Source organism: Ursus maritimus, unplaced genomic scaffold (genome assembly GCF_017311325.1).
Source record: "Ursus maritimus isolate PB19 unplaced genomic scaffold, ASM1731132v1 scaffold_15, whole genome shotgun sequence".
Classification (NCBI taxonomy): Eukaryota; Metazoa; Chordata; class Mammalia; order Carnivora; family Ursidae; genus Ursus; species Ursus maritimus.
The window spans coordinates 23091489-23113471 of record NW_024423897.1 but is presented as its reverse complement, the minus strand read 5'-3'; the positions used below and the strand labels follow the sequence as shown (position 1 = coordinate 23113471).

Below are 21983 nucleotides of genomic sequence, written 5' to 3'. Positions count from 1 at the left end.
TCAAGTATTGCATGCCAGTAGTGCAGAGAATTTGGGGTTGTGACCCCCAGTCAGTGTTCTCTGTTACTGCTTCAACTAGGAGTCAGCCGTCTTGGGGTTGCGAGTCCTGCTTCTCTCTTTAGCTTGCTTGCTTTCTTTCTTGTTTTTGTTTTTAAAGATTTTATTTATTTATTTGAGAGAGAAAGAGAGAGAGAGAGACAAAGCATGAGTAGGGGGAGGGGGAGGGAGCAGCAGGCTCCCCACTGAGCAGGGAGCCCAATGGAGGGCTCGATCCCAGGACCCTGAGATCATGACCTGAGCCGAAGGCAGACACTTAACCAACTGAGCCACCCAGGCGCCCCTGGCTTCAGCTTTCTGTGTGACTTTAGGCAAATTATTTCCCCTCTCTGAATTTTTGCTTCCCCCAATGGAAAAATGGCTTAACTTTTGTCTTGTTGTGAGGATCAGATGGGAGAAGGTCTAGTTTACAGCATAAAGGATTCTTAGGAGTCCTGAGACCTCCAATCCCAGTGGGGTGAGGGAAAGCTCACCTGACAGAAAAAGCAGGTTCATATGGCCCTGACAATGCGGGGATGGCGGGAACTCCCGGAGAGACCTCACTGTTCTGTGTTTGAGAGCTCCTCACTTCCTGCCTATTTCCCATCAGGTTTCGGGGATAGTCAAGCATTGTCACATGGTTTCCAGTTCATAGTTTAGGGGCCTGTTCCTCCACCATTAGTGCTTGCTAAAGCAGCCCTGCCCTGGCCGGAAAGCCTGTGATGGTACCACCTCGTGGGACACAGCAGAAGAAGGGAATGGAAATGGGGGATTTGTCTGGACGCTACTCTGTTTTCTGTTCCCAGTGAACACCCTTCTGCATAAGGCAGGTCCACCTGTGGCTGGGAGGGGACTGCGCCTCAGGGATCGGGGACACGAGGGAGAGGGGGTCTGCTAAACAGGCCTTCTTGGCCGCCCTTCTCCTCTGGCTCTCACTGACCACGTGATGGGGGAGGGCCTGCTGGGGCCATAGAGAATCTGTTTCCCACCAGCTTTATCTGGGAGCCCATGGGTCTGGGTTTCTCATCATCTGACCCACTGGAAAAGGAAAGGCAGGAGTTTCCATAAGGGAATAAATGGATATGGAAGGAAACCACCCCCTCCCCACCCCCAGGAGAGGCAGGGGGTGAGTGTGAGGGAGACTTTGCAGGGATCATAATAATATGAAGCAGAGATGTCAAAACTGCCCTGGGAAATGGGGGCTCTACCCCAACCCCCCATCTGCCTCACCCACCCCACAGAGGTTTAGTGCATCCCTACTCTGTGCCAGACACTGTTCCAGGCACTGGGATTCGACAGGGGCCAAGCCCAGTCCCTTACCCTGGTGCAGCGTACATTCTGGAGGGGAGACAGACAGCCCCTGGGTTTGTGCTGTGGATAACATTTCACTGTGACCGGGTGAGTTGAGTGTTAGGGAAAGAAAGGCCTCTCTCACCGAGACTGAATGCTGGCAGCATGGCCAGGGACCTGGGGAAGTGTACCAGGTGGGAAGCCCAAGCCAAGAGGGTTTTGTTGCAGGGAGAAAGTGGCCACCGTGTCTGTAGCATGGGGAGGGTGGGCAAGTCCACCTGACGGTGGGGGAGGGGGCAGGCCAGGCCGCACTGGGCCTCATAGCCTGGTGAGTACTTCGGGTGTTTGGCCAGGGTAGTGAGAAGTCAGCGAAGGCTTTTAAATAGGAGAGTGAGTGACTGACCCTAGTCTCAGCTCTGCCCCCTGCTCCCTGGTGGTGGTGGGAAAAGCCCCTGCCCTCTCGGGTGGGGCCTTGGCTCCCTCCTCTGTTGGTCTACACCAGCAGCTTGCAACCCGGGCTTCCTGAACCCAGAAAGAATCTCCAAGGTACTAGCAGGGCTTTGAGAACGTTTTCCCCTCCCCGTTATTTCAAAGTCTAGTAGATAAACTTGCACAGAGCAGGGAAAAGAGCTCCCCACCCCCCACAGTGTTACTGACAGCTGTGGTCAGCCTGGGCGGGGGGCGGGGGGGGGGAGGAGGGTGTAGCCGCAGAGAGATCGGTAGCTGGGTCTGGATTCACATTCTGCCTAGCACAGTCCTGCTACCTCCCTGAGCCTTACGTTTTCATCTGCAGAATGGGGGAGTGCCCCTTTGCTGGGCTGTCACGTGCCCCTCAGGTGCTCTGAGTGGTGAGTACCACCTACTTGGGGACTGGCTTTTTAGGCCGAGGATTCAAATGAACCTCCGAAAGCCCTTCCGTGGCCCACGAAATAGTGTGTGTGAATAATAAGTCTGTATGAGTGTGTGGGTATGGGGGAATCTAGAATTCATGTGCAAAGTATAATGTCACCATCTTTCTGATATGTAAGAAAGAAATAGAAGTTTGGCTTTTTATGTATTTGCGTTTTGCCAAGCTCGTAATGTGGAATTCACTCAGGTTCAATAGGTGTGTGCTGGTTGCCACCGTATGGTTTTTAGTTAATAAAAATGGAAAAAACTCATTAATTAACTCCCTTATAATCTCTCCCACTTCAAAGCCCAGGGCCCTGGTGGGCTGTGGGAGAGATGATGCAGGGGGTTCCCCAGGGAGCCCAGCGTGGGAACCGCAGGGCCAGATGGGCCGTGAGGCCCCTCCCGCTCCCACGCTGTGCAGCAGCCCCAGCAGGGGCGGTGGCGGCTTGGGCGGCTTGAGCGTTGCTGAGTCATCTCTCCCTCAGCGGGTCCTGTGTGTTGGCTGAGGAGCTGAGGCTGGTGTGCCGGTGGCCGAGCCCTGGCCTGGGCGCTTGGGGAGCTGACTTCAGCCAGGCTGGGGGGGGACCCTCAGCTATCCACTACCCCTCCACCCGCCCAGGGGTGCCGCTGGGAACCCCCGGGAGCCAGCCACCTTAGCGCTGCCTGTGCTGGTGGCAGTGCCGCCCCGAGGCTCCCTGGCACGGGGGCAGAGTTGCAGTCAGCACGGGCAGCACCGGTCTGGAGATGGGAGCTGGGCCCTTGCTGGCCTGTTGCGCGTGACATTTCCTCAAATGCCACAAAGGGGCTGCCTGACCTTCACTCCCCTGCCAGGACCCCCTTTCTGCCTCGTGGGTTATTTATAAAGGTGCTAACAGGCAAAAGGGCTTCTCAGCCGAGCCCTGGCCCAGCTGTCTGCGTCTGGCCTGGCTGCCGGGTAAGAGACACAGAAATAGAACCGAAGAACATGGACACTGTGGGACCCCAGCGAATACCTCCAGATGGAGTGCGCCGGCTCCTTTTTTTTTTAAGGTCTCTGGGACTTTTTAATATTTATTTTTATTTTGTTGTGGTAAGCTGTACATCACATAAAATTGAGCATTTTTTAAGGGTCTAGTTCAGGGCCATTCAGCACATTCACAATGTCATACAAATATCACTACCATCTATTTCCAGAACTTTTCTGTCATCCCAAAGCCAGGGGCTGTTTATCCAGCTCACGTATGAGGATGGCTGGTATGTGCCAGACACCCCCCACAAGGAAATTCACATTTTGAGGAAACCCCCACAAAATGGGACGAGGAAGGAAAGCGCCAGCCAGCTCAGGATTGCCACAACTTGATTAAAATGTCGGCAGTATGGAGTGGGCCCGTTTCCCAGGGCGAGCTGAAACCCTCTGCCTTTCTTCCCATTCAGGAAGGGGATCAGGATGGGAGGGGGGTGTCCTGGTTGCAGGGAGAACCGTGAATCTGCTCTAATCTCTTCCTCTCTCTTTTTAAAAAAAAAAAAATGTATTTACTTATTTTAGAAAGAGAGAGTACACGTGCATGCGTGCACAGGGTTGGGGGAGAGGGAGCGTCCCAAGCAGACTCTGCACCCAGCATGGAGCCCGAGGTGGGGCTCAATCTTACAACCCTGAGATCATGACCTGAGCCGAAATCAAGAGTCTGAAATTTAACTGACTGTGCCACCCAGGCTCCCCTTACCTCTTTCTCTTCTTTATTTTATTTAATTAATTAATTAATTTTTGAGAGAGAGAGAGAGAACGAGTACATGAGCAGGGGGAAGGGGCAGAGGGAGAAGCAGACTCCCCGCTGAGCAGGGAGCCTGATGTGGAACTCGATCCCAGGCCCATGGGATCGTGACCTGAGCTGAAGACAGACGCTTAACCGACTGAGCCACCCAGACACCCCAGCTCTTTCTCTTCTTAAGCAAAGTCTATTCATTTAGCAAACCTCACTCCTTTCGTGATAAATAGGGCAGGTGTTCCGCAGCTCACCTCGGTACTGAATGCGGCTTCCCGCTCGCTTGGACCATTCACTACCTTTGAGAAAAGTTTATAACAACAGTTCCTCACAGACAGCACACCTTTCCTTCTGACACACCACTCTGGACAGGCCTGGGATCATTCCACAGCCACCAGAGGGTCCCGGGTCCCTTGTAGAGATGTGGAAAGGGAGGCCGGAGTGACTTGATCTTGGTGGTGACTGATCTCCCTTCGGTCCTCCGCACATACAGTAACTGACCGTTTCATCCAGGCTGGCCTGAGGGTGAGGCGAGGGAGACGCAGGGCTCAGGCACAAAATTTAAGGAGATGCCAGAAAAAGTCAGTTATCAAGAGAAATCGTATTTCAATGCAACGTTGAAGAAGAATGAGCCGGCACCTACCTGTCCATGCAGAGCACACGCCGAATCTTTATCTAAAGGAAGGAGCAGGAAGAGTGCCATACAGAGTCACGTAGGGGCCGGAAGCGAAAGGAAGAATCCATACTACTGGCCTGTTTTTATTTAGAATTTTGATGTTTTGCTCATCATGGGGTTTTTGCATTAATTTTTGAATTTTTTCAGAGTGTTGCATTAGATACAATCTGTCTTGATTACGGAGTGTTTTGGTGCCCAAGGGGGGTTGCCTCCCTTCCCCCACCCTAATCCTGGCTCTGATTCCACCTTGCGATTTCTGTGTACGAGTGTGACAGAGGGTCCCCAGGCCGTGGGTCGCCGCGTGCCAGAGCCTTTCCACCACTGCTGAGAGTGGCATTTGCTCTCTGTAGTCTATTTTTGTGCTTGCCCTTCAGCGACTGATAAAATGTTGCTCTGGGTCGAGCTGATGTGTTGAAATGGTGAGTGTTCATGTCAGGTGGTTTGTGTGATCGGATATCTTCATTCTTGACCTCGAAAAGGGGCCTGGAACCAGGAAAGAAAAGGAGCTCTTGGCGGTTTTGCCCCCACCAAGTTGGAAAAAAACTTGAAATCATGGTCTGGTCACAGAGGCTACCGGGCATTTTGGCCTCATCTTGGGGCTGTATGGGAAAAAAATACCCATGCGGCCTTCTTACTTTCAGGCCCAATTCACAAGGCACAGCCACTTCGATCTCATTTTGTTTATTGAGCACCTACTATGTGCTGAGTATCCGCTCGGGACTGGGGAAACAGCAGGGACCAAGACAGACATAGGCCTTGCTCGCGGGGAGCTTCGAGTCAGGGGTGTGGGTGCAAGACAGTGCAGAGGTGGGTGCGTGAAAACTGGGGACGAGCTCTGGAGAGGGCTGGTGGGGACGGCCGCACGACAGCGTCACCGTACTCAGTGGCTCCGCACTGTGCACTTAAAAATGGCTACAAAGATTAATTTTATGTTCTCTATATTTTACCACGATTTTTTTAAATTCTGCAAAATAAAAGGGGGAGGAGAGGACATCAGGGAACAGAAAGTGCTGCCTGAGGGCATGGCAGCGGGGCGATGTTCCGGTGGTCAGGAAGGCCCACCTGGGAGAGACGCTAATCGCCCAGGTCAGCAGCGCCCAGCCAGGGAAGGTGCAAGGGAGAGGAGGCAGTCCAGGTGGAGGCAGCGGCAGCGCAGAGGCCCCAGGCTGGAAACTCAAACCCTGCAACAGTTCCCTGGAGGAGGCTGGTCTCAGGAGATGCCAAGAGGCTAGGTGACGCCCGGCAACTAGCAGGTGACGAGCCAGAGCCGCCTCTGCCTCCACGAAGCTTCACAACGGATACCTGCACGCGCCCTGCAGTTGACCCGGCACTTTTCCTGCCACTCTCCTTTGAATTCAGGAGCCCTTGAACTCAAGTGCGTAAGACGGACTGCAACTGCAGGCTGGCACAATGCGCGGATCAGCTGTCCCCAAAACACCTTCGCTCGCTCCCTCGCTCACGCAAGGGGCAGGATATACTTCAGCCTTTTCCTGTTTTAAAATAAAAAAAATGCATGGGGGCGCCTGGGTGGCACATCGGTTAAGCGTCTGCCTTTGGCTCAGGGCGTGATCCCGGCGTTATGGGATCGAGCCCCACATCAGGCTCCTCTGCTGGGAGCCTGCTTCTTCCTCTCCCACTCCCCCTGCTTGTGTTCCCTCTCTCGCTGGCTGTCTCTATCTCTGTCGAATAAATAAATAAAATCTTTAAAAAAAATAAAATAAAATAAAATAAAAAATGCAGTGCACACCACCTTCCTGGGCCCCGGGGGCAGCCTGTGCCTTCTGAAAGGCAGCCTGACAGGTGCCAGCAGGGACGCAGGGGGGCCGGGGCATAGCTGCCAAGGGAGGGGCACCGGGGCCCCACGTGGCCACCTGCCGGAGCATCTAAGAGCCGCTCCAGCCCAGGTGACCTTGCCTGGCCGCAGCTGCAGGAGACTTTGCAGATCTCTGCTGGATAAGGGGCCGCTGGAAGACAACAGGGAGGAAGAAAGGCGATGGCAGAGTCTGATAGCACCCACCCCAGGAGACTTTCTGCCTCAGTTTCCTTAGCTGCAAAATAAGAGATGAGTCTCTAGAGTTCTCTCTGCAGAGTCTTCCAGCACCCCCCCTTCTGTGCTGTGTTTGTAGGCCTTCGTAAGGATTGATTTCCTGTTCCATGCAGGCCGCAAGCCAACTACAGTAGGCATCTTATCTGATGGGAGTGGGAACAGTAGCTGGGGGTGGCAGGGTGTGGTGGGGACTGGAGCGGGGAATTCTTAGGAAGAAGTCAGGGAAAGTGCAAAATTATGAAACATCATAACGAAGCCATGTGATATGCACATTATTTCCAGTCTTTTGCTCTAGGGCTGTTGGTGGTGCCAGCGCCCAAATCCCAGCTCATCTCCTGCCCGGGCCACACGCACAGCAGCAGGGCGCCTGTATCCCGATCGGGGATTCATTCCGTTGGATCAAGCGTTTATAGTAACACATGGGTTTGGGAGGAAGCACAGCTGACCCCCAGTAAGCAAGCAGCCCAGCCAGCGGGTGCTCTGGAGAGTCCCCCCTGCGGCTCTGGGGCACTGTGGGCGTCGGTGGACGCTGTTGTCACGGGAGGAGATGGACAGTGTTGGTTAACGTGTCTGGCGGGTTAGGAGAGCTCCATCCTGTTGCCCTGCCTACTGAAGGTCACCGGTAACTGGTCACCCTTCCTGGTGAGCTGGGTCTGGCCCGACCTTGTAGCCCAGTTTGGAGTTCTGGAACCCATTTTGCTCTCCAGCCTGGAGAGCGCACTCTCACCAGAACTGATGACCTGTGGGTCACCTTTACACGAAGCCCTGAGCGTGCACTGGAGGGGTGGGTTGAGGGGCTTAGCCTTGAGTGTTTTGGTGGCAGAGCCTTTCAATGGCCTGGCTTATCAAAGCTCTGGGTGTTTGTTCTTTTAGGCTAGGCTCGGGACCCCTCAATTTTCGGGGATGCCTAGAGAATTTTCTGGGTGGCTCAGTTGGTGAAGCGTCTGCCTTCGGCTCATGTCATGATCTCAGGGTCCTGGGATTGAGCCCCACATGGTGCTCTCTGCTCGATGGGGAGCCTGCTTCTCCCACTGTCTCTGCTGTTTCCCCTACTTGTGCTCTCTCTCTCTCTCTCTGTCAAAAAAATAAATAAATAAATACAATCTTCAGAAAATTTTTTTTCTACTTATTCTTCTGGAGCTTTACTTTGTATATGTGGCTTCTGAGTCTTATTTCAGTGGCTGCTGTAAGTACTTCTGTGTGGACTAAGATCGGTTACTCTTCTTACTATTCTCCTGAAAGCCTCTTTAGGAGTTTTGCACTAATTTGGAAGACAGTGGGAAGATTCGATTTTTTTTTTTTAAATGTAAGAGAGATGAATTAGTCATAACTTTTTCATTGATAGGTGACAGAAACTCCAACTGGCATGGAATCTGGAAAGGGAACGTTTTCACTCATCTGACTGTAGAGTAAAGAGAATAGAGTGGCTTCAGGCACAGCTGGGTCCAGGTGTTCGAATTACTTTATCGGGACTCTCTCTGTCTGCTTCTTGGCTCTGCAGTCCCCATGCCCACTTCATTCTGAGGCAGGCTCTCTTCCCAGGTTGTGGCAAAGATGGCTGCCAGCCTCTCCAGAATTAAAATCAGCCAGCTCAGCCCCTTTGTCTACGTGCTCTAGCAGAGTTTGGTGTTCACTCTGATCCACCTCTGAACCAGGTGAAGTACTTGTTGTGATCACTGGATGAAGCATTTTAATTAGCCAGACGGCACTTACCTGGGCCGTCTGGGTGGTATGGAGGGGCAGCTTTCCAAAGAAAAATCAGTAGGCTGCCACCATTATTAAGAAGGGGAATGGGTGGGAGGCCAGCCAGATAACAGAGGTGGGAGGAGAATGAAACATCTGCTTAATGAAATGGCTTTGCAGGGACCTCATGAACATCTGCCTTACTTCCTTCTAAAAAGGCAAGTGCCGGGCAGAGTCCTAGGTCTAGACCAGCCAGTTCTCACTGATCAGTAGTGGCTGCCAAGGCTCCATGTTGCACAGGCTTGGGGCTCAGCAGGAAGTATAGTTGTGTTCAGTTAGTGGCATCCACTGTGGTTAGGAAGGAGGGGAAGGTGACCCGACTGCCAGGTACCTGCCACCCCAGCAGATCCCGTGGCTGGTCTGCGCAATCCTGATTGCAATTTAAAAGGGAAAACTTGCCTCAGACCATCAAATACAGCTTCTTGTCAGTGGAGGAGGCTCTGAGCTGGCAGTAGCATGCCACCCTCACTATCCCCCCGTACTAGAGTATTCAGGATGGTGGTCAAGAGGTCCGTCAGGCCCGGCTGGGGGCCCTGCGCCCCGCCATCCCAGGCAGGTCTGGAGAGAGCTAGTATAGTCTGGCTGTCAGGGCAAGGGAATTTCTTCCACAGAAACCATGAATGATGATAGCACTGGGATCAGGGGGTTGGCGGAGGTTGAAGAACACAGGGTTGGAAGAGCCAGTAGGCTTAGGACTGAGGGGATGGGTCAGAAGACAAGGTCAAGCATTGACTTTCTGAGAGCCCCCGTTTTTCCATCTGTCAAGTGGGGATGCTGACCAATGAGACCATGGCTGTGAATGTCACTTGAAAGTCTACTGTGGGGGTTGTATCTGTGACCACCATTCACGGGGTATCTCGTGTATGCTAGGGTCCCAATCTATGTTGTTTTATCTTTGTAAGAACCCTGTGAGGTAGGATTCTTTTTATTATCCCCATTTTGTCAGTAGAAACCAAGGCGGCCAAAGTTATATACTGTCCTGAAAGGATTAGTGTTAGTGGCGAGGGGGCGCCTGGGTGGCTCAGTTGTTAGGCGTCTACCTTCAGCTCAGGGCATGATCCCAGGGTCCTGGGATCAGGCCCGCATCGGGCTCCTGCTGGGAGCCTGCTTCTTCCTCTCCCACTCCCCCTGCTTGTGTTCCCTCTGTCGCTGGCTCTCTCTCTGTCTGCCAAATAAATAAATAAAATCTTAAAAAAAAAAAAAAGGCAAAGGCAGGGCTCAGACCTTTGTCTAGGCCTCTTTCCATTTCACGACAGTCCTTCCCGCTCCACCTTTGTCTCCCCCTCGGTAAATTCATTCATTCATTTACTTATTAGTTAAGTGCCAAGTTCTACCTAGATGTTTCCCGAAAGCCTATGTGGATTTCAGAACTAGATTAGTACAGAATTGTACCGAATGCTTGAGCAGGAGGGGTCCACAAGGTCTGTCTGCTGGATGTTCTCTCTTCTAGAGAGGGCAGTGAGAACTGAGAGGGCAGGTGACATAGTGAAGTGTGCGCGTGGTGAAAGACACATAGTGAGTGTGGATGGGCCCCAAACCCATTAAGGCTGTCACTGCAGCCCGCCTTCTTCCCCCTCCTGCTTCCTTCCGCTCAGTAACTCTGACAGTGTGCTCTAGGCCAGGGACTAAGCTTGACGATTCGCTGATTGTAGTCAGGAAAGTGGAGCCACCAATTTTTCCTGAAGATGCATTCTTTCTTAAGCAGGGAATCGATTTCCAACAAGATACACAGGCTTCCAATGAAGCCACTTACGCGAATCTGTACAAAACACCATTAATCCACTGCTAGGGCCATTTATCTCCCTGGCTTAGGGCAGCCACAGCCTTTTCCCATCAGCGGTGTGATGCTGCTGGAGGAACGGGCTCAGAAGGCTCAGCAACCAGAGCGGCATCCCATGGCAGGGGTGTAAATGGATCAATGGTGGGGACCAGAGGGGGCTATCTGCAGGAGGCCAGTGCACAGTGCAGTGTGTGTGGCCCTAGCCCTGTGCCTGCACAGCCGTGAACTTGGATCTTTCCGAGCCCTTGTCCGAAAACCCCCACCTTCCCATCGGTAAGTGGGAATAAATGGTCTGAATGTTCCTTTCCACTTTCAGAAGCAGATGCCAGGTGATGGCGTAGGCTTTGCAGGGAGCAGAGAGACTTGGCTTTGAATCTCAGCTTCACTGTTCTGGGACCCTGGGTGCTGGGGGTTGAAAGAAGATATTTTTGAGTCCTGACCCCCAGCATCTGGGAATGTGACCTGATTTGGAGACAGGGTCTTTACAGAGGTCATCAAGGTAAAGTGAGGTCATTATTAGCATGGACCCTTAATCCAGTATGGCTGGTCTCTTTATCAAAACGGGAAGTGTGGACACAGAGACAGGCACCCACAGAGGCAAGACGATGGGAAGACATCCAGGGCGAAGGCCATTCACAAGGCAGCAAGAGTGGCCTCAGAAGGAGCCGCCCCTGTCAACACCTGGAGCTTAGCCTCCAGCCCCCAGACCCGGAAGATCGCACATGGCTGTCCTTTAGGCCCCCAGCCTGTGGTGCTGTGTTACAGCAGGCCTGGCAGACTGATCCAAGGGACTGGATCTCTGAGTTCCCTAAGGAGTGACATGGGGACAGTGACACCTGCCCCGCAACGGTGGCTTTAAGAATCCCTTCGTGCGGCCCTTGACGTTTGGTAAGCGCGCAGGGATGGCGGTGGCTGCCAGTCCTGTGTGGTGCCCTCCAGCGCCGCCAGGGGGCCTGCGGAGGCGGGCAGAGCAACAAGGCCTCAAGTCAGACCTTTCAAAGAGAACTGGGTCACCCAAGGCACCCCTTCAGAAAGCCTCTCTAAATATGGAGAAGGCCAGAGAAATCACTATTAATGCGGTGCTTAATGGTTTTTAGCCAGAGAGTGGCCTCAGCCCTAATCGACAAGGCCGCGCGCGCTGAGGTTTCTTTATTTTTATGTCCTGGGTACACTTCGAGTATGTTGAGCTGCTGTGGATAATCGATAAGTGCAGTGGTCACGGCCATTTTATGGTGTTTTGTAAAGGAGGAGGCATGGCTCTGATGGGAAGGACACTCCCTGGATGACCCTGAGCAAATCCATTATCCTCCTTGGGCCTCAGTTTCCCTGTCTGCAAAGCGAAGGAGGTAGTCCATCCGGGCCAGGAATTCTTAAGCTGCGTTTATGAAGGCGTGGAGGTGACGTGTCAATTTCTTGCACACGCATGCGTTGCTCAGACGTATTTTATAGGCAGCATAAAAGCTATCCGTAGCTCTTGTCTGCTTCTTGAAGGGGCCTCTCACTCCCAGATTGTCTGCAGTGACTCTCTGGACAACCTCTCAGGGCTGCTAGTTCCTGGCCAGTCTGGGATCCTGGGACTCTGATTTTGAAGTGGTTCCTGAGCCTCAAGAAGCAAGTCCTACAGATGCGGCTTCTCTGAGTTACTGGGATGAGAGGGATCAGGGACATGGAAAGAGCTCCCCAGAGAGCTCTTCGCTGGGGGCTTTGCTGACCAGGGAGACCCCAGCTGCCCAGCACTCTGTGTCTCTGCTTTGGCCCTCCCTCCTGCTCCACAGGCCTTCGCTATGGCTGAGTGGTGCCTTCCAGCCCCGCCACTTGCCCCTCTCCTGGATGCTTCACCTGCCTAACCCATCTGCCTGCTTCGAGGAAGCTGGCCCCACCCCCATCACCCTTGGAGTAAAACCCAAATCCCTCACAATCCCTCCCTGATCCGGCCTCCACCTGCCTCTCTGAAGGCATCTTCCCCCATCCCCCCTCGCTCCCGGAGCTGCAGCCTCACTGACCATTGGTCAATGCTTCGTGCTCTAGACTTGGCCCACGCTTGGGTCTTTGCCTTGCTGGGCCCTCTGCCTGGAACGTTCCTCCCCACATCTCCCACTGCCTGACTCCTCCAAGTCTCAACTCAGACGCCAGCTCTTCCAGGAAGCCTTTCCTGCCCCCCACTAACACAGACTTCCCTTCCCTCTGTTCTCCTCCCTCAGTGCACCTGGCCTGTTTCCTTCAGAGCACTAACACAACCTATAAGGAAATATTTGTGTGTTTTCTTCCCTACCAAGATGTCAGCTCGTGAGGGAATAAAGTGAGTCTTACATGTCTCAGTGCCTGGCTCGTACTAGCATTTAATAAATGCTGGAACACACTCACCCGCTTGGCTAAAATTAAAATGCCTGACACCACCAGGTGCTGGGAGGGCGTGGGACAGTTAGCACTCTCAGTACAGCCGGTAAGCATGCACTGTGGTCCGACAGTTCTGGAAAGCAGTTTTGTAGTTTTTACAAAGTCACAGACACTTACTGTATGACCCAGCCATTCCACTCCCAGGTGTCTGCCCAAGGAACTGAAGATGTGTGCCCACACAAAGACTTGTACACGCACATTGCAGACTTGTTCACGATAGCCGAAGACTGGAAACAGACCATCTAGAACAGGCAGGACGGCCGCATCCCCACAGTCTGATGGGACAGAGGGGAGAAGGGAGCTGAGAATCCCCCTGAGCATTCCCTGCGGCCAGGGCAGCTGAATGGTGGTGAGCAGGAGTAGTCGGTGTGTTGGGCGGGGCCTGGGGCGATCCCAGGGATATCCCCGGAGACAGAGGCTGGCTGAGCACCCTGGTCCCTAGTCAAGGGGACCCGCCACTGGAGAACCTGGCGCTGGTGCTGCCCGTGGATACAGGATTCTTGCAAAACGCCAATTAAGACGTTTGACCCAAATTTGGATAAAAGCCTTTTTCCTGTGTCAAGTCGAGCTAATAATATACATTTGTTCATAATTTATGAGGCTTGGTAAGTGGGAACAATTAAGAAAAAGGCCTGTGCAAAACCTATTTCTATTAAGTGTCACGTAGGCCTTTTCTTGTTCTCTAAGGCCGTCCCACCCTCTCTGCCCACCGTGAAACACTGTTGTTTTTCTTGTTATTGTTTCTGATTTGTTGTTAGTGCTGTTAGCTACCGTGTTTGAGCGTCTCCCGAGCCAGGCGGTAACATTGCCTTGTTTAATCTTACCTCTGAGGCGGGTGTCGTCCCATTCTACAGATGACGCAGTTGAGCTTCAGAGAGATTTGCCCCAGATTTCCCAGCTGGCAAGTGGGGATTATGATGCAGGTCTGCCAGACCCCAAAGCCTGTAGTACGCTGTTTCTGGGTCAGCCTCCCAGCTCGGGCTGTTCCTCAAACTGCAGGGCAGCCCTTCTGTTGGTCGTTGTTACCTATGGGAGACCAGGGTCAGAAAGCCATCACCTTCTGATGAGTCGGGCTGGAGTTTGGCCTGAGAATCTGCATTGTTTCTAACACGTTCCCAGGTTGTGTTGGCACCGTGGGTCCTGGGACCACACTGTGAAACACGCCGGTTCACTGAGTGCTGTTACTGTGGTGTCTCCCTCCTCCCCCCCCTGCCGTGGTCAGGTGCGCTGAGAGCCTCGTAGACCCTTTCCTGTACATTTGCATACGTCTTATCACACACAAAGAATTGCATAGAGTTTTCTCTTTACACATGGGGGATAATATTCTACCTGTTACATCTACAATTTAGTTTTTATTTCCATTTAATGTGTCTTGGAGAGCACGTATCACGACCTCATTCTTTTCAGAGGCCCCGTGGTAGTCCATGCTTCAGGTGATTATAGTTTTATTTACCGATTGTCCACGGATGGGTGGTCTTCCACATTTTAGACATTATGCATAGTCCTGTAAAATCCCTGAGAACATGGATGAGTATTTCTCTAGAACATCGTCATCCCTCAGTAATGTCAGCCATTATTATTGCTGGTTTTTGTTTCATTATTAATATTGCATTCCAGAAATGCCCTTTCAGGTGGGGACAATAATGTAATATCTGTTTAGAGCTTCTAATGAAGTTTTCAACACAATGGTTCTGCTAAGAAGAAAGAGATGCTATGGAGAAAGGGCTTTGAGGGATGTGTAGGAGAGCCAAGGAGGAGGAGAGAACAGCAGGTAGGATTTGTATTGCCAGGGCCCGGCTTAGCTCTTGGTAGATTCAACCGTTGCAAGAGGGTGGGGCCTACCTTGACATTTCTTGGTCACATGGCAAAATCAGGCCTTGGCCAAGGTTCTGCCAGAGGTCCAGGCTGGCAGCACCGTAAGTAAGAAGGGTACATGCCTGGTTCCAGCCAAGCCCAGCTCTGACTCGCCTTCTTCCTTCCTGTCTCCTCAGGGTGGGGGGTCCGGGGAGGAGCAACTCTGCGCTGACTTTCCCGAGCTTGACCTCTCCCAGCTGGACGCCAGCGACTTTGACTCAGCCACCTGCTTTGGGGAGCTGCAGTGGTGCCCGGAGAACTCCGAGACTGAACCCAGCCAGTACAGCCCCGATGACTCCGAGCTTTTCCAGGTATGTCCTCTGAGTCTCGAGATAACTCAGCTCCTGAAAGCCTGGCTCTGCCCCACACCCCCTGCTTTTGCATTTGTTCATGCAAAGAAGTCTCATCACCACCCACAGCTCTTGGGACCCTGCCTCTCATCGTGGATCTGCCCTTGATCTTGGGCAGTTCTCACCCTCTTGCCGGGCCTCTTACCAGCCCTGCACAGGGAGGGCCGGGAAGAGCTGCTCTTGCTATGCCCCCCGGTCAGAAAGGAGCCCCTCTGTGGGCCCAGGTGGTTTAAAACCCTTCTCTGTATTATCTCACTGAATTTTCATCCCTACCCTGTGAGGCAGGCATGATGATGAACCCATTTTATAGATGAGGAGACTGAGGCTTGAGGAAGTTAAGTCATGTGCCTAGGGCAATTCACCTAGTCAGTAGCTGAGCTGGATGCAAACCCAGTCGGCCTCCCTCCTGATCTGGGGCTTTGTAACCACGGTGATGCCATAATGGAGATGACTCACATGTATTAAACAACTGCTTCGTGGCAGGACTGTCCCTGTTATGTCTATTAACTCATTTAATTCTCTTAACCACTCTTAGAGCGGGTACAGCTGTCTTCATTTTTCATTTGGGGTCTAGAGATTCTTTCAAAAGAGGCAGTGCCGAGAACTGCTGTTGCCTATCAGTGCCTTTCACCGTGCACGCTCGGCGTCCAGTCTCGGGGGCCCATGATGGGCGACATTTCCTGCAAGAAGCTCCCTAGTATGGAGTACTATGATGTCTGGGATTTGCTTCGAAACACAGCCGGCTCTGCATGCATTTGCGGGTGCGGGTGTGGGTGTGGGTGTCGGGGGGAGGGTAGTATGGGAAATAAGATCTGCCGTGTTGAAGCCGGGTGATGGGTACAATCAGATTTATTATTCTTTCCTCGAAGTCTGCTCCCCCATAAAGACTGGTGGGAGAAGGCCTCGCTCCCCATGCCTGTCTGGCAGTATCTCGTCTTAACAACAACGTGCTGCGTGTCAGATGTCGTGCTGGTGTGCCATGAGCGTCGTCTCAGATGGTCCCAACGGACTGTAGTGCTCCTTCTAGAAATGGAAGCGCCCTCTGTGTGTCAGGCACTGTGCTGTCCACAGTCTAGAGAGAAAGCCGACCCTAGCTCAGTTAACACAGAAACCGCGGTCATCGTGACATGCGCACAAAAGAAATGTGCCCGGTGGGAAAAGGGGGTCTAAGGACTGGGTGGTTAGGAAGGGCCTCTCTGAGGAGGCCACGCTTCAGTTGGAGCCGTGTGAAGCTCAGAGAGCGGGGACAGAGCTTTCCAGGCAGAGCAAGCAGTAAGGGCAGAGCCAGGGAGCAGGAAAGCTTGCTGTGTTGGGGAACAGAAGAGCCGGCGGGTGGCAGAGGAACTTACCAGGGGATGGTCAGAGAGGTAGGCAGGGGCCAGGTATTATGCAGGGTCTCATGGGCCATGGGAAGGAGTCTGGATTTTTCCCAAGTCTGTTCTAACCTCTAAAGAAAGACAGTTAATAACCATTTTACAGGTGAGCAAAGTGAAACTCAGGTTAAGTAACCGGGTGTCAGGTCACACAGTCAGGAAGGATCAGGGGAAGACTCTAACTGAGGAAGCCATACTCCTCAGTGCTGCACCACCCGTCTGCCAACCCTACGCAGAGCAGCAGGGCTGGGCTCCGCTTCTGGCTACGTCCAGGGACCTGCATTCTTTATTTGAGCAATAGGGGTGAGACCTACGCGATGCTGCTTTCTCCCTCAGAGGGGGTTAACTTCCAGAAAACGCTTCCAGGTCATGGAGAGCTGATGAGCGAGAAAGGTTTAGATACTGCAGGGAAACCACCCCCACCTGAACTGTACAGGTCCCCGCTTCCTCAGACTGGCCAGACCCACCAGCAGGCCCCTGCCGAGATCCCACTGTGCGCATGAAATGGTCTTGGGCACAAGTGAGCCTGTGTGGCCCCAGGGCTCCTGGCCCGGGGAGGAAGGCAGAACCTCACAGACGGGTAGGACCCTGGCCGACCTCTGCCCACCCAGCCCCTCCCCCCATCATGGTCTGCACACCCCACCTGCCCTCCCAAGCCCAGGCCAGTTCCACCCTTTACCCACAGATGCACCCCTACGACTATGATTATGTGATCGGCGCCTGCCCCCCTGCCACACACACATATACCCCATGACCGTGGGAGCCTCAATGGCATTGTGCACTGTTATATCCCCGGGCTCTGCACAGAGCCTGGCACTTGCTCAGGCCTTAATAAATAGCTGTCAAATGAATAAATCCTTAAAGGCTCAGCTCTCTGTCGCCTCCTTCGACAGCTGGTGAGTTCCTCCCTCTCCTGGCTCCCATCTGTGTGTGCGCACGCACGGGCACGCCTGTGTCTTCTCTGTCCTTTAGACGGTGAGTTCCTTGAGGACAAACAGCATTTGAGTAGTCTCTGGGGCCCTCTCACGTCATAAGGACTCGATCACAGGCGTTGAGTGAAGGAACTGATGGTAATACTTTCTTTCCTGCCAAGGACCAGATGTGGCCCATTCCACAAACCTCAAGCTGGCGTCCGTGGGTTCTGCCTTGGCCACACGCTCAGTTTTCTCATTTGGCCAGTGGGAACCCTGGGGCCATGTTGCCTGGGTCAGAGCTGTGTCCCCCAGTCAAATGGCACCACTGCTGTGGAAACAGACTGGGAGCGTGGAGGGCAAGCTGCTGTAACTGGGTTAACAACTCCTCCGGGGCGGGGATGGCGCCCCCCGGGTCTCTGTGCTTTCCAGAGTCCTCGGGACAGGACCACAACTGTTACTAAGCATTTTGGGGAGGAAGCAGACATTTGGTTGTTCTGTCAGTGTGCTGTGTGGTCTTGGGCAAGTAGCTCCCTGAAGTTGGGCCTCAGTTTCCCCATGTGGGGAATGAGGAAGGAATGTGGTGGATTCAATGAGTGGTTCTTGATCCGTTGAGGAGAGGGTCACCAGGTCCTTTTAGACTCTGATGAAATCTGTGGACTCACTGCCGGAAAAAAAAAAAGAGAGAGAGAAAACTGGTTCCCTGGGTTTTCTGGACCCCAGTTGAGCCCCCTGGACAGGGGGGATTTCTGAGTTTTCTTCTGGCCCTCGGAGCAGAAATCCTGTTCCATGCCATTCAGGAATCCAGGCCCCTCCTAGGCCTTCAAACTGAAGCATTTTCCCTGGGATTTCTTGAAGACTCCTTTTCCTCTGGCTTGAGAGCCGCTCAGGAAGGCTGGGGTGGGGCTGAGGCTATTAATATCCCTTCCTTCCCTGATTAACTCTCCATTAATTTGCACTCCGCTTCCAAGTGGAGCAGGGAGAGCCTGGCCGATGGGCCCGGGAAGAGGAGAGGGTGGCGCGGCCCCTGCGATGTATTGTCCCGGGTGCCGTGGACGCCGTGGGCAGATTGGCCTCTCTTCCCAGCAGGGTCAGGGCCTCCAGCCCCGCTGGCTGTTCCCGAGCTGGAGCAGCCCAGGCAGGGCTGAGGAGAGGGCGGAGGTCTTCTGCTACTCATTTCATTTTGGCCCGGCCTGTGGGGTGCTTCCTGCGGTCTTTGCTGTTTTGTATTCATTTTCGCATGGTGCCTGGCACACGGCAAATCCTACCCCCACCCTGACTTGCTGTGTGACCTTGACAAGTCTGTTTCCTGGACCTTCTCTCCCCCCCCCCCCCCAAGAAAAGAATGGCAGGTTTCCTCACACGGAAATGAGGAATGGCGTTATTGCCGGGAGGGCTCTGTTAAAGATGTTGGTATAGGGGCGCCTGGGTGACGCAGTCAGTTAAGCGTCCGACTCTTGATTTCAGCTCAGGTCGTGATCTCGGGGTTGTGGGATCGAGCCCCGAGTCGGGCTCTGCGCTGGGTGTGGAGCCTGCTTAAATTCTCTCTCTCCCTCTGCCCCTACCCACCCTTAAAAAAAAACCAGAAAGATGCTTGTGTGGAAAGAACAAGAGCCACAGCTGGGGAATGATATGGGGGGGGGGCAGTGGCATGTGGGGCCCACGTTGAACACCCCTGGTCATTACGTGATCCCTGAGGGATCCAGCTCTGATGTGTGTGATAATTCATCGTATCTCTGGGCCACTGGCTGTGGTTCCTGTGAGAAAGGGAGCTCTCATTCCGTCCAGTGCTGCTGACATCATTTCTGAATAACTTCCCTCTAGAATCTCTCCTTTGAGATGCTCATCTCAGTCTCTCCCGGTGGCCTTCGTTCTTCCATTCAGCAAATCTGCCCGGGGGGCCACCTGCCCCAGGCGCTGCGCTAGTCTTGGACCTCCCTGCAGAGGAGCCCTTGTGTCATACCCAGAGCTGGCCTTCCTGAGCAGTCAGTGGTGGTGGGGGAGGGGGATCGTGTTTTCCCATTTTACACAAAACCCAGCAAGGCTTAGAAGAGAGAACCGACTTGCTGGCAGTCGTGGTGGCAGAGCCCCGTGGGGTCAGCACCCAGAGTGGTCATTGGGTCCTTGCTTCCAAGGCCTTATTTCACTCGCTGTCAGGCTGGATGGACCACTCTGGGAATTCAGAGGATGCTGGCCCGGGGGGTTGGGGGGCAGGGGGAGCAGTCAGATGAGCCCATCACATTCTCGAGCCAGAGTCCACAGGCCCGGATCTGCCCTTGTGTGTCGTTGCCCCCCCCCACTCCCCAGGGCCTCCGTCAGGCCCAACCAAAACCTTCTTCTGACCTTTCTTTTATTTTAGCTCTGTTCCAAAAATGACAAACACGTTTGTTCTCTTCGCCCCATGTCCCCCCTTCGAGTCACTCAGCTCCTGCTCCGGTTGTAAGGCCGGGAACGGACTGAGTGCAGCCAAGAGGCCGTCACGAGATGCGTACTTCAGAAACACTTCCTGAAGAAAGGATAAACGGCCTGACTTGGGATGGGAGAGCATGCTGGGAGGCGTCACGTGACGGCTGCGCCTCCTGCTAGAACAGGCCCCGTAGGCAGCTTACTGAGCGAGGTGCTCCGTGCCTCACCTGGGAGTGGTGTGGTGGCCACGCTCCAGGGCCTCTGGGCACGGGACCAGTGGGCTGTTATGGGAGGAGGGGGCAGGCCATGTACGTGCTGGCCCTCTTCATTACAGGTCTTTGTNCTCGAGTCTTGGCTCATCTGTGCCGTGGTGGACTGGGTGGAAGTCCTCCTCTGTCCTGGATTTGCTCTGTGACCCTGGGTACCTTGTTCAGCCTCCATGAGCCTCAGTTTCCCCAACTGCGAAGTGAAGGTTAGAGTAGAGCTCCCGTCGTAGAGGTCGTTGTGAGGCTTCTCCAAGGCAGGATTCACAAGGCCTTTCTGCTCCTCTCCTTGGCCCCAGTCTTGGTCCCAGGCTTTTTGCTCTAGGTTTTTCCCTCTGCCTGGAGTCTCTGTTGCCCCCCGCCCCTTCGCCTGGCACCTTCTTGTCTTCCAGGCCTCAGGAGAAGCTCCAGCTGCTCGGAGCAGCCGTTCGTGACCGCCCTTACTAGCCCGTAAATCTTCACCACATTCTCTCCATAGCAGCTTCTGTTTACTTTCTTCCTAGACTTTCATTCTCTGAAATGATCTTGTTTGTTCCCTTGTTTAAGTCTGTTCTCCGCTGGAGAGGGAGCCCCATGGGGGCAGGGGCTGCGCCTGTCTTGGCGCACAGTAGGACCCATGCCCAGACCTTGCCAGGCACAGAGTAGCCATTCAGTACATGCGTGTTTGCGGGGCAGGCGGGGGGGGGGGGGGGAGACAGTGCTGCCGCCACTAGCATCATCGTAGTAAAGCGAGTGGTAGTCCTGAGTACTTCTGCACCGAGCACCATTTGTTCTCGAAGCATCTTCCTGTACGTTAAGTCAGGTGAAGTTAGTCCTCAACAGTAACCTTAAGAAGTAGGTACTGTTGTTGCATGGGACACGTGAGAAACTGAGTAACTAGCCCAAGGACCCATGGTTGGTAAGTGTGGGATCTGAGATGCAGCCCCAGATCCCAGAGCCCAAGCTCCTGACCTCTCCTGAGTGGTGAGCGAAGCCGAGGGACCCACTGGGAAATGGTAGCCATTTTATTAGTGTGTGGTTATCACTGTCACGGGCAGCCCTGAAGCTTCCAGTCTGTAGGCTGCCTGCTGGGCCGCAGCGTCAGCGGGGCTGGGAGGCTGCGGTGGGATGCTCTTCCCAGAGGCAGAGCCCGGCATCGGGGTTCAAGGGCTGTGTCCCAGGAGTTAGGACAGGAGGCTGTGGTGTGGAGCCGCTGTCCCTGGTAAAGGGCACAGCAGGTGTCTTTCATCCGGACAGCCCTTTGCCCACGCTGGTGAGCAGCAGAGCCGGGACTGGGGCTCCCGGGGCGAGGCTCTTTCCAGTCTCACCCGCTGCCCGCTCGCACACTTCTGTGACTCCTGGAGTCGATAACATATTTCTTGGGCATCTGCTCTCCCAGCGATCCTGAGAGATCTGAGGGCGGGGGGAAGGGTGGGAGAGGATTTGGCGAGGAGGTGGTGGTGCGGCTGCCCGTGCGGCCCGTGCGGAGCGCATTCCGCCACGAAGACATGAAGACGGCCGAGCCCAGGGTACTGACTAACCGTGTCCCTCTCTGCGCCACCCGCGCGCCTCACTTCAGATCATCGACAGTGAGAATGAGGCCCTCCTGGCAGCGCTCACCAAGACCCTGGACGACATCCCTGAAGATGACGTGGGTCTGGCTGCCTTCCCGGCCCTGGACGGTGGAGACGCACCGTCGTGCGCTTCAGCTTCGCCTGCCCCCTCGTCTGCACCCCCCAGCCCCAGCCCCTCGCTGGACAGGCCCCAGGCCCCGGCGCCCGAGGTGGACGAGCTCTCACTGGTGAGAACCGATTCCTAGCTGACGTGATGGCGGTGGCCTGGGCTGTGGTGTCTGGTTGTACGGGTCGTGGGTGCCGGGGAACCGGCGCCAGGCCCCTGCAGGGGTGTCTGTGCCTCACTGACAAACGGCGGGCAGCCTGGAAGGCGTCTCTGGGCCTCACCTTTCCTACCCGGACTGACCGTAGAGGCTGCTCCCGCACTCGTAGGTCCTTTGGGATTTCACGGATTGACCTTCCTTACGTGGTAAGCCCTTGAAGCTGCATGTAAACCTCTTCCTAAAGGTTATAACTACACACGCAGAAATTCAAGCAGGAAATGTGGATGGTTAAAAGCAAAACCTCCTTGCCCATCCCACAGTTGCGTTCTCCTTGCCTGGAGGTAACCATGGTTACCGATATGTTTTGTGACTTTCCTCTTCCACCTTTTTTTTTTTTTTTTTTTTTTT

At 54.0% G+C, this 21983-nt stretch overlaps 1 protein-coding gene across 2 annotated transcripts in view; it reads left to right on the top strand.

The window, feature by feature from the left end:
* PPARGC1B (PPARG coactivator 1 beta) overlaps window positions 1-21983 on the top strand; it is a 110482-nt gene that overhangs the window by 61542 nt on the left and 26957 nt on the right. For both annotated transcript variants that reach the window (XM_040630418.1, XM_040630417.1), the window contains exons 2-3: window positions 14594-14767; window positions 21318-21539. In XM_040630418.1, the coding sequence (XP_040486352.1) occupies window positions 14594-14767; window positions 21318-21539 (396 nt within the window). The remainder of the gene's footprint in view (window positions 1-14593; window positions 14768-21317; window positions 21540-21983) is intronic.